This window comes from Scyliorhinus torazame, chromosome 2 (genome assembly GCF_047496885.1).
Source record: "Scyliorhinus torazame isolate Kashiwa2021f chromosome 2, sScyTor2.1, whole genome shotgun sequence".
Classification (NCBI taxonomy): domain Eukaryota; kingdom Metazoa; phylum Chordata; class Chondrichthyes; order Carcharhiniformes; family Scyliorhinidae; genus Scyliorhinus; species Scyliorhinus torazame.
In genome coordinates, this window is record NC_092708.1 from 401,040,242 (window position 1) to 401,052,726 (window position 12,485).

At 46.4% G+C, this 12,485-nt stretch overlaps 1 protein-coding gene across 4 annotated transcripts in view; it reads right to left on the reverse strand.

The window, feature by feature from the left end:
• Positions 1-1,065: 1,065 nt before the first annotated feature.
• Positions 1,066-12,485, reverse strand: part of syne3 (spectrin repeat containing, nuclear envelope family member 3) — a 177,367-nt gene continuing 165,947 nt past the window's right edge. For all 4 annotated transcript variants that reach the window (XM_072494475.1, XM_072494474.1, XM_072494472.1 and 1 more), the window contains one exon: positions 1,066-3,348. In XM_072494475.1, the coding sequence (XP_072350576.1) occupies positions 3,151-3,348 (198 nt within the window). In that variant the 3' untranslated portion in view covers positions 1,066-3,150. The remainder of the gene's footprint in view (positions 3,349-12,485) is intronic.

Here is a 12,485-nt window from a genome sequence, read left to right on the forward strand (position 1 = left end):
CTACCAACTGTCCTGGCTTGGTACAATTCACACCTCTTTAACCTGGGGTTACCCCATCTCTGGATCTGTAAAGATTTAATCACCTGCTAATGCTCGCATTCCTAGCATTGTTTGGCATCTTTGAATTTGTCTATATATGTGTTTCTGGAACAGACCTCTTCATTCACCTGAGGAAGGAGCAGCGCTCCGAAAGCTAGTGACATCGAAACAAACCTGTTGGACTTTAACCTGGTGTTGTAAGACTTCGTACCAAGAATTAGACAGGAAGTGAATACATATGTATATGTAATGTGTATATTTGAGTATGCACCCTCCAAACTGGTTCAGGGATTTCTTTTAACATAGCTCAATATACGTGCCGAAAGACCATTTTACATTATTAATAGTTAGCTAACTAAATACCATTTTTATTGCTTGAAAATAATGATGCATCAAAATCACTCAGCAGTGCATTAAAAAAAAACAAGAACTGGCTTAAAACTGCACTCACAAAGGAAGCTTGCAAAATAGGATCCATCTTCAGAGCGAGTTAAAACAGAATTACAAGGGCTCAGAATAAAATCTGCTTCTGCACTGTAATAGGTGCCATGATCAGATTATGAAACTGAAAGAGCAGTCCTGGTGTGGATATGAAATTGGTTAAGTGGCAGAGAAGAGAAAGCCGTGATAAACAGTTACTTTTTAGACTGGAGGACACTATTAGAATTGTTGTTCTTTTTGCTTTTATTAATAATTTGATGACACAAAACTAGGAAATGTAATAAGCAGGGAGAATGATAGTAACAGACTTCAAAAGGAGACAGGCTGCAGAACTGGGCAGACACATGGCAGATGACATTTAAACACACAAGCAGTAAGTGATGCATTGTGGGCAGAGAGGCAATACAAATGAAACAATGCAATTTTAAAGGGATACAGGAGTCGAGATTGTGGATATGCATGCAATAGACTGCAGCGGTTGAAATAGATAACGCACCACCCTTTCTCAAGGGCAATTAAAGATGGACAATACATGCTGGCCTGGCCAGCGACGCCTATAATAATAATAATAAAAAATACAAATCATTGGAAGTGAAGACAACTTATATTTAATGCAGTAAATCGTCCCAAGATGCTTCACAAAAGCATTAACAAAGAAAGTTTGACATTGGGCCACATAAGATATTGGAACATATGATCAAAAGCTTGGTCAAAGATTATAAAGAGCATCTTAAAGGTGGGGAACGAAGTAGTTAGGCAGAGATATTTAGGGAGGAGGAAATTCCAAAGCTTAGGGCCTAAGCAGCTGAAGGTATAGCGGTCAATGGAAAAGTGAGTAAAATCACAATTGGAGTTGCACAAAGATCGTGAAGGATTATAGGAATGGAGGAGATAAAGGCCTGGAGGGATTTTAAACCAATGAAAATTAAGGAATTGGTGGATTGAGAACCAATATAGGTCAGCGAGTGCAGGAGTGAGAAGTGAACAGGGCGAGGTACAGTCTGACTAGACAAGTTAGAATATGGTCAGTAGAATTTTGGATGGCCTCTAATTTATGTAGATAGGAGGCTGGCAGGCACTGCGTTGGAATAGTCAACAGGCAGGACAAGCTTTGAGAAGCCCGTTAAAAAGCATTCACAAAAACGACAAAACTATGGTAAATTTAGGGCAGCACGGTAGCATTGTGGATAGCACAATTGCTTCACAGCTCCAGGGTCCCAGGTTCGATTCCGGCTTGGGTCACTGTCTGTGTGGAGTCTGCACATCCTCCCCGTGTGTGCGTGGGTTTCCTCCGGGTGCTCCGGTTTCCTCCCACAGTCCAAAGATGTGCGGGTTAGGTGGATTGGCCATGATAAATTGCCCTTAGTGTCCTAAATTGCCCTTAGTGTTGTGTAGGGTTATTGGGTTATGGGGATAGGGTGGAGGTGTGGACCTTGGGTAGGGGGTAGGGTGCTCTTTCCAAGAGCCGGTGCAGACGCGATGGGCCGAATGGCCTCCTTCTGCACTGTAAATTCTATGATAATCTATGATAATCTTTAGAACAGCTTAGATCCCAGCTGGAGTATGGTATCCAATTCTGGGCTTCAGGATGGATATGAAAACATGGGAGAGAATGCTGAAGAGATTTACTAGAACTGTACCAGGAATGAGGACCTTCATTTACGAGGAGGGGTTGGGGAAGCTAGGAAGCTCTTCTTAGAGCAGGGAAGGTTAAAGTGGGTATTTAATGGAGGTGTTAAAGATCATAAAGAGGTTTTGATAGAGTCAATGAGGAACTTTTTCCACTGGCAGGAGGATTAATAACTAGAGGACACAGATTAAAGGTAATTGTCAGAAGAACTGGAACTGGGGGTGGGGAGAGAGATGAGGAGAATGTTTTTTTGCCCTGAATGTTTTTTTGCGCTGCCTGAAAATATGGTGGAATCAGATTCAATCATAACTTTCAAAAAGGGAACTGGAAATATACTTAAAAAGGGGATATAACTGCAGGCTGAGGAAAGAGCAGGGAATAAGGCAAACTGTATAATTCTTTCAAATGCTGAACAGGCACAATATAGCAAATGATCCTCCTGATATAATTGAACTTGTGTCCTCAATACCAAAGTCTCTGGGAATAACGGCAAGAAGATAGTTCAATGTCAAAAGCACAATTTCCTGCAATATAACATCAATTATATTTTAAAAATAATACTGATTTGTAGATTAGAAAATTCCTTCATGTACAAACTGAATGACTAATTTCTGGTAACTTTGGCTCGCCAGAGATATAAAGTTATAAAAATATAAAGTAAATTCTCACCGTGGCCAGTTTCAGAAGTTAAATCTTTCAATTTCACCAATCAAAATCAGGTTTAAAAGTGATCATTGCCCAATGCAAGGTGAGGGCTGGAATTTCAAGCTTTAGCCAGGAACTGATATAAAAATGGTTCATTATGGAGTATTATCCTCCAGCAGAGATGTGTTAATGTCACAATGCTATATAGAGTAGGCCTCCATACCAACACCTCCAAATTAATCAAGCAACTTCTGCCGGAGTCTGTCAGGAAGTGAAATGTCAGTATGAATACTGACATCAATACAGCTAATAGAACAAGGGAGTGAGTTGTGTTCTCCAGCATCGCTGGTGAAATTACTATAATTTAGTGCACAGAGTGAACTCAAGGTGCCTGGCTATGTTGGAGGGGGACCCTGATATCTCAGTGTCAGGTAGAAAGAGCGTGCAAAGTTGTTGACCACGCTACAGCTATCCTGTTCCTCAATCAGCGGCAGTAGAAAGGCAAGGAGCAGTAAGAGGAGGAGGAGTAGCTGGAGAGGGAGAGCTGCACAACAAGCTCGAGATAGGTAGTGGTAAATCCCTCCTGAAGTCTTCTGGAAAACAAAGCAAAAAATGAAAACAATTAAAAGGCAGTGTTAGATTTCAGAGTAAATTCAAACATAGAAACACTAACTTATCATAACCAACATTTTAACCTTAAAATGTAATATTTCATTGAATCCCTACAGTGCAGGAGGAGGCCATTCCACCCATTGAGTTTGTACTGACCCTCTGAGAGAGCACCCGATCTAGACAATTGCCCCACCCTGTGCCCATAACTCAGTAACCCCACCTAACCTTTGGACACTAAGGGGCAATTTAACATGGCCAATCCACCTAACCTGCACATCTTTGGACTGTGAAACCAGAACACCTGGACAATGTTAGCTATGAGGAGAGGCTGAATAAACTCGGATTGTTTTTGTTGGAAGGACAGAGGCTGAGGGGAGACCTGATTGAGGTCTACAAAATTACGAGAGGTATAGACAGGGTGAATAGTCAGAAGCTTTTTCCCAGGGTGGAAGACTCAGGGGGCACAGGCTCAAGGTGAGACGGGGAAAGTTTAGGGGAGATGTGCAGGGAGAGTTTTTCACGCAGAGGGTGGTGGGTGGCACAGTCGCAACGTTTAAGATGTATTTAGGTCTAAATAAGGAATCTGGATCAGCACAGGTATGGTGGGCTGAAGGGCCTGTTCCTGTGCTGTAATGTTCTTTGCTCTTTGAAACCCACGCAGACATGGGTAGAAAATGTAAACTCCACACAGGCAGTCACCCAAGGCTGGAATTGAACCCGGGTTCCTGCCACTGTGAGGCAGCAGTGCTAACCACTGTGCCGCCGTGCCAGCTAAAACGTGGAAAACACTGAACTATTATTTAATCAAGTTCGCCTTGCTGAGTTTAGTTACCATTAAACAAGATTATCTGACTATTTATTTGATTGTTTTTTAGGGAGAAATAAAAATTAGCTGCCAAATTCTCCACATCGCAACAGTGATTGTAACACAAGTGCTTTGGAACATCCTGAAGTTGTGAAAGGCTTTATATTACAGCGCTGTATAAATACAAATCTCTCTTCAATACTCCAGCACATCTATAACACCAAAATTATAATTCACCATTCCTCAATTGACTGCGGCAATGTTGAGATCATCTCCTGGTAACATTTAAGAAGGGATAGGATTTGGGTGGTTTAATGCTGTTTGAGTGGGAGGAGACAAGTTATAGAAAAGAAATAGTATCTGTTTGATGAGAAGAGTCACCTGAAGAGAAGAATAAGAAACACATTTTGAAAAATGAATCAGGAAGATGGAGACTGACACTTTCAAACTCAGCAAGTTCCAGGTCATTATCTCTCTGTCACATTGAAAATGTATCATCCTATTCTTTCTGGAAATCAATCATAATCCTTACACCTCAGTCAAATTTCCCCTCAAGTCTACTTTGCTTCGAGAGGCTAACTCCAGCTCCTCCAACCTAACCTTGTAACGAAAACCCCTCGGGCGGGATTCTTCGTCCAGCAACGGCGGGATCGCGAAACGTGGTTGGGCGGAGAATCACAAGTGAGCCAGTGCGTCGGCACCTGGGCAGCGGCGTTAATGCATTCTACTCCGTACGTAACGAGCTCGAACCATATTCTCCGAGGCTCCCGTGATGCTCCGCCTCTGCCAATAGGAATTACGATGACCAGTTTCACTTGTGGTTTTAAAAATTGGGATACAGGCACCATGGTTGCCAAGGGAGACAGAGGAGTAGGTCATAGTCCCAGAGACGCGACCGTGGGCTGCTAGTCCAGCCTCTGACAGGGCAGGTTTGGGGGGAGTCTTCCAGGGGTGGTGGGGGGAATGGCAGGGACGACCAGGGAACGGGCCATGGGGTCAGGGTGACCCCCCCGGGACCAGAAGTGTGTCTAGGTTCAGACCACCATTGTCGCAGCCTGCAGTGCAGCCACCTTGCTGCGCACCCCACTGACCACCCACTGTGGCTCGTAGTGGCGCAGAGTGAAACTGACCGTGTGGGTGCGCCCCCCCCCCCCCCCCGAAATCCCCAACCCCTTCCTCCACCTCACCTCCATCATGTGGCCCACCCAAAGTGGACACCCACAGCAGCCCCTACAGGAGGGCGGCAGACAGGGGCGGCAGAGCGTACTGCTGGCATAGGTAGCGCCAACCACCGGTACCCCTGCTGGTCGGGTCGGGTGCCATGGCCAGAGCCCCCAATGGTGTTCGGCACCGATGGCGCCAGGGGTACAGTGCAGAGGGCAGAGTGTCAGGGGAACGGGGGGGGGGGGGGGGAAACGGGACGACATGCAGGGCAGGGCTGCAGTGCAGGCCTGGACCACCGTGTAGCCCGGTGGACCTGGTCAAACATGGGGGTACGCACCATGCCTTTCACCCCTACAGACAGTGGACTTTGGAATCCAACCAGGAATGGTGGCCTTCATCCTGGCCGCCAGGGCCCTGGGGGATGCACTGAGGCTGTACGAGCAGGTGATGCTCAGAGAGGGCCCTGCAGAGGCAGAGCCTGGCCCACAGCATCAGGAGCCAGCTGGTGAGGATGGAGAACCAGCCTCCCAACAGGCGGAGGAGGTGGTGGGCAGGAGGCGCTGCATGAGGCCTCCTGTGTATCGGCAACGCTCATCATTCAAGGACCTGTGAGAGTGGGCATGCCGAAGACGGCTGCTGAGCAGGGGACAGTGCGACAAATGTGGGGCAGCACGGTAGCATTGTGGATAGCACAATTGCTTCACAGCTCCAGGGTCCCAGGTTCGATTCCGGCTTGGGTCACTGTCTGCGCGGAGTCTGCACATCCTCCCCGTGTGTGCATGGGTTTCCTCCGGGTGCTCCGGTTTCCTCCCACATACCAAAGATGTGCAGGTTAGGTGGGCTGGCCATGATAAATTGCCTTTAGTGTCCAAAATTGCCCTTAGTGTTGGGTGCGGTTACTGGGTTATGGGGATAGGGTGGAGATGTTGACCTTGGGTAGGGTGCTCTTTCCAAGAGCCGGTGCAGACTCGATGGGCCGAATGGCCTCCTTCTGCACTGTAAATTCTATTCTATCTATAAATGTGCCGGAACATGGCGCACCTGGGCGGGGGTTATGGGAGAGAGCACCTGTGACCATCAAGATGATGGTCGCCCTGAACTTTTACGCCACAGGGTCCTTCCAGGCCCGATACCCGTGCAGTGTGCACAATGCCTTCAGCCCGGCACGGTTGCTGACACTTTTGAGCCCCCCCCCCCCCCCCCCCCCCCCCCCCACCCCCCCGGAGAACCGCTACAATGACGCCCATACAGCGACCAGGAGTGAGATCAAGCGGTGCTTCGGGCTCCTGAAGGTGCGGTTCAGGTGCCTGGATTACTCTGGAGGGGCCCTACAGAATAGAACTTGGAGGATCTCCCACATCGTAGTAGCATGGTGCCAGTAAGGGGGAAGTGTGTGTGTGTGTGTGGGGAAGGGAGGGGGGGTCCTCAGGGACTGGTGCAAGTCAGCCAGCGCCCGGGCAATGCCAACATAATGCGTTATGACTGGGCCAAGCTCTGGAACGCTGCTGCAATGTCCGGTGGCCCTGGTATATAGCTGCCTGCGACACGGCAGCCCTGTCTTGTGCCTCACCCGTACAGAGTACCCCAGGCCTAGGACATCCTGACCCATGGCCAATACCTTTGCCCCCAAGGCCTCCACCGTTTGGTGTTGGCCTGGTTGGCGTCAACACGTAGTTTCTGAAAGAGTCTCTCACTCCTCATCTCTGGAACCGTCCTTGCAAATTTCCTCTGACCCTTTTCCCGGTGTGGAAAGGTCAATTTCTGGGAGCCATAAGTTTAAGATGCGAGGGGGAAAGTTTAGAGGTGTACATAATAAATTTTACACAGAGTGTGGTGAGTGCCTAGAACCCGCTGCCAGGGGAGGTGCTGGAAGCAGAAACGATAGCAACGTTTAAGAGGCATCTTGACAAATACATGAATAGGTTGGGAACAGAGGGATTGGGACGCTGGAAGTGCAGAAGGTTTTTGTTAAAGAGAGGCACCACAATCGGCACAGACCTGCAGGTGCCGATGGACTTGTTCCTGTGCTGTATGTTCTTTGTAAAACTCAAGGGCATTCTTCTGAGAGCTGGATACAATATTCAGGTTGTGACCTAACCAGAGCTTTATACAAGTTCACCAAAACATGCCTGCTTTTGTACCCAATATCTCTGCAGATAAAGTCCAAGGTCCCATACGCTTTGCAAACTGCTCCCTCATATTTTGTTATCTTCACTGACTTATGCCGTCTGTCCTTGCACATTCTATAGAAATCTCACATTAAGTACATTATCAAAGGAAGAACAAGATTAGATCCAACATTGTCTAATAATGCAATAACATTATGTTAACCCCACCATTAATGCTGTGTCCAATGGCATTCACCACGATGTCTAATACTCCAATCAATGGCTCGCTACCACTTTCCCGAGGCAATTAGTGATGCTGATCTCGTCGGTGATGCTCACGTCTCAGGAACAAATTAAAAAAACACAATATTTGAGCATCTCAGAACATCCCATATCTGTGTCCATTTCCCACAATTAGAGGCTTGAATTCTTCCAATCATGTTTCTGTCCGGTCACATATATAACCATTATCTGAAATATCCATAAGCAGAGAGATGTGGGATTGATGACATTGCTCCTCAACCAGTAATGCCTCAATGGGGGCCGATGGTTTCTTTCTGTGCCATAATGACTCAACAGCAAATATGAGTCTCAATGTTGGTGGCCATGTGCATATTCCTTCCTTGATCTGTTTCAGGTATGGTCGCTCACACTGACATCTTACCGACCTTGGTAAACTTCAGCTAGACTAACATTCTGCTGCCTAAATCAACCTAGTGTAAAGTCCCATTAACCCATCACTGCTGTCCTCTCTGACAGAGTCCGACACTGTTGGACGTGTCATCTTTTGAATGAAATGCTGAACCAGCACTCCATCTAACCACTAACGTGGACACAAAATATATTTCTTTCTTTCTGTGACGCAGCTTAATATATGTCGCTTTGAAAAATGTGCGGGTCCAGAGGGACGAAGGTATGTGTCACCGTGAGGAACGTGGCCCTCCTGAAGTGGCTGGAGCACTTTGACCAGCCCAACATTGTGAGGTTGTTTGATGTTTGCGCAGCAGTGAGGGCGGACAGAGAAATCAAAATCACTCTGGTGTTTGAGCATGTTGATCAGGACCTGGAAACCTATCTGGAGAAGGCACCATCTCCTGCTCTACCAGTTGGAGACTGTAAAGGATTTGATGAACCAGTTGCTGAAAGGCCTGGCATTCCTTCATTCCCACAGTGTGGGTGGACCGGGAAAACATCCTGGTGACCAGCCGGAGGCAGGTGAAGCTGGCTGACTTTGGTTAGCACCATGGCTAGCACTATTGCTTCACTAGCACTAAGGACCCAGGTTCGATTCCCTGGTCACTGTCTGTGCGGAGTCTGCACGTTCTCCCCGTGTCTGCGTGGGTTTCCTCCCGGTGCTCCGGTTTCCTCCCACAAGTCCCGAAAGACGTGCTTGTTAGGTAATTTGGACATTCTGAATTCCATGTGTACCCGAACAGGCGCTGGAATGTGGCGACGAGGGCTTTTCACAGTAACTTCATTGCAGTGTAAATGTAAGCCTACTTGTGGCACTAATAAAGATTATATTATAATTTTCTAAATGCACCATATTTGTTCCTGTTGATGATATCTACTCACCCAGAAATATCCATCACTGTCTTCAGTCACATGCTGGAGGATTATCTTGCCAATTGTCCTCCTGCCCAACTCAACCCTCCCACAGCTCTGCAGACTTTCCCAGATCAACTCTCACTGGCCCTCTGTGCATTTCCGTATCGACCATAAGACATAGGAGCAGAATTAGACCACTCGGCCCATCCATTCAATCATGGCTGATATTTTCTCATCCCCATTCTCCTGCCTTCTCCCCATAAGCCCTGATCCCCTTTGTAATAAATATCTAATTACTTGTGAAGGTGGTTCTCACCATCCATGAGCTTGTCATGAATTATTGATTCAACATGATAGCCTTAACGGCACGCTGTGATGAATGTGGGAATTTCCGATTTATTGTATTATATAGTTAGTGCAGCAAGGTTTAAAAGCCTGGGTTAGAGTGTGACTGCTGCTTTCGTAGTTTTCAAAATCCTGGTTTGAAAGGTGTAAGGGTCCTCCTGATGATTCCCTTATTTCCCCTTTCTTTATTTTTGCTGTCATCATTTTTGATCCATGGATACTTCATGGACAACAGAACTCATTGTGGCACCCGAGGGATGGGGTGGGATTCGGTTTGATTTGTTGGCTGGTGGCCAATGAATTGGCCAAAGGCCGTATTCTGCCCGGTAATAGGTGTTGATTGGGCCCTACTCAAGTGGGATAATTTTCAGTGGCCCAATGCTGAGAGACAAGGAGCTGCCCTCTCTCCGGAAAGGCTGCAAGCTGCTGTATTTCTAAAACTGCAGCGAAACAAATCTCCAGCGAAAACCATGACAACTGGAAAGCAGAAATCTCGGCCTGAAAGCCTGGTTTGAAGGGCAGTGTGCTAGAAACAACCGTCTGAAACAAAGACTCTTATCTTTAACTCATCATTTTTTTTTTTACACCCCTCTCCTCCCATGTTTTTTTTTACACCCCTCTCCTCCCATGTTTGTCTGTGTAAGCGCGTGTGTGTATGTATGTATGTGTATATATAGAGGGCGAGGGAAAGTTAAAGTTGGGGATTAGGAATTAGATAATTATTAACAAGTCGTATTTGCTGCATATTTCATTATAGTTCTTGTTATTAATAAATTAGATAATTGTGTTTAAATTTACAAATCTGGTGACTGTAATTATCGGGCAGCCAAGGGCCAAAGACTTTTTGATTGTCACATGTATTAGTATACAGTGAAAAATATTGCTTCTTGCATGCTGTACAGACAATGCTGTTGCTAACTTTTGGTTGGTTCACTTGGCTCTGTTTTATAACCTTTGCTCTCGAGTCGCCAGGTATCTTTATGATACCGCCACGAGGTTCAAGTTCGAGTAATGACCAATAACTCAATACACCGATTAGTAAGATTTAAATCAAAGCACATTTATTATACACAGTAATCGCTACTCATGCACACATTCTACGTCTAAGCTACTTCTACGACTAACAGGCCTGTACTTAGCTTCAGACTGGCCCACCAAGACAGGGGAACAAATGGCCTTTCGTTTGGGTTCTGAGTCTGCGGGATTCGAAGTTGGTACGGATTGATAGCTCTGAGTGCCTATCTCGTAGTGAGCGTTGACTTAAGACTTACGATCTCTCGGCGGCCACTGGACCGGTCACGGTCAATGTTGGTTTGCATTGCTGGGTGACCCGGTCAGGAAGAAGAGGGGCGATTTGAACTTGGGGGCTTAACTTTATAGTCCCCAGGGACTTCCCGCCTTTCGGGGCGGACCCTGTACCTGGTTCTAGGTGATTGGACTTCGTTCCAATCGCTTGGTTCGATTTCTCCAATACTGGAGCGGTTCCCTGATCGATGGGCGGTCTTGAGGTGTCCGTTAACCTCTTTTGTGTTGGCTCCTGCTGGCGCCGGGGAGTCTGGCTTAGTTTAGTTTGTCCCAAATGTTGCTATTGTTCCCGGGGATTGCTCATTCGTATGTAGATGGCTGCTACATTATTATGCTGATGGTCGCTGGTATCGATGCTGTCTGGGCTTTTGCAGAGTTAAAAACACAGCAAACGTGCACCTGCTGGTTTCTGCCTGTGTTGACTGAATTTCCCTAAAGCCTTTGCCGTTCGCCATTTTAAATCGGGACTTGGCCAACTCAGGTGGCTACAATGCAAACCATACATAGGGAAGGAAGGCGAGACCGCAGAATATGTTACATTTATAGCAAGGTGTAGAGAAAAGATTAACTTAATACGAGGTAGGTCCATTCAAAAGTCTGATGGCAGTAGGGAAGAAACTGATCTTGAGTCGGTTGGTACATGACCTCAAAATTTGGTATCTTTTTCCTGACGGAAGAAAGTGGAAGAGAGTATGTCACATTGTACTTTCCTGCGGTCTTGGGCAGAGCAGGCTCCATACCAAGCTGTGATACAACCAGAAAGAATGCTTTCTATGGTGCATCTGTAGAAGTTGGTGAGTGTCGTAGCTGACATGCCAAATTTCCTTAATCTTCTGAGAAAGTAGAGTCGTTGGTTGGCTTTCTTAACTATAGTGTCGGCATGGGGGGACCAGGACAGGCTGTTGGTGATCTGGACACCTAAAAACTTGAAGCTCTCGACCCTTTCTACTTCATTTCCATTGATGTAGACAGGGGCATGTTCTCCACTACGCTTCCTGAAGTTGATGACAATCTCCTTCGTTTTGTTGACATTGAGGGAGAGATTATTGTCGTCGCACCAGTTCACCAGATTCTCTATCTCATTCCTGTACTCTCTCGTCCTTGTTTGAGATCCGACCCACTACGGTGGTATCATCAGCAAATTTGAAAATCGAGTTGGAGGGGAATTTAGCCACAGTCATAGGTGTATAAATATAGTAGGGGGCTGAGGACACAGCCTTGTGGGGCACTGGTGTTGAGGGTGATCATGGAGGAGGTGTTGTTGCCTATCCTTACTGACTGTGGCCTGTGGGTTAGAAAGTTCAGGATCCAGTCGCAGAGGGAGGAGCCGAGATGAGTTTGGAGATGAGTTTCACAGGAATCATGGTATTTTTGTAAGAATTATTGGTTAATTCAATTGTGTTGTGACTCTGGGTCATGGTGGATGGATTTGACTGCACCCGAGCCCAGGGTACTGTAACAAAGGCAGCTGGGCTTTTTGGAGATAGAGATGAAATTAAAGCATCGCAAAAATAAGGTCGTAATTCATTGTCGCCATAGATATTGTTTGCTGAAATTGGACTAGTGGAATTTTGTTTATATTAAGAGGGTTCTCTGGGAGTAGATGTTTTGTGTTCAGCTTAGTGAGATGATGTAGCTAATGGTAGGGGCCAGGGGCTGAAGCAGTCAGTTGGGTTTCGGAGTTTCAGACTGAGGACAGACCAGACAAGCAGTTGCTCTCAATACAGTGAGTTTAGATCTATCTGTGGACAGACTAGCAGTTTCATTCCAAACAGTGAGTTAAAGATTTGCCTGTGAACAGGACAGGAGCAATTTTGCAGGCTGGCAGTTTCATAGAATCATA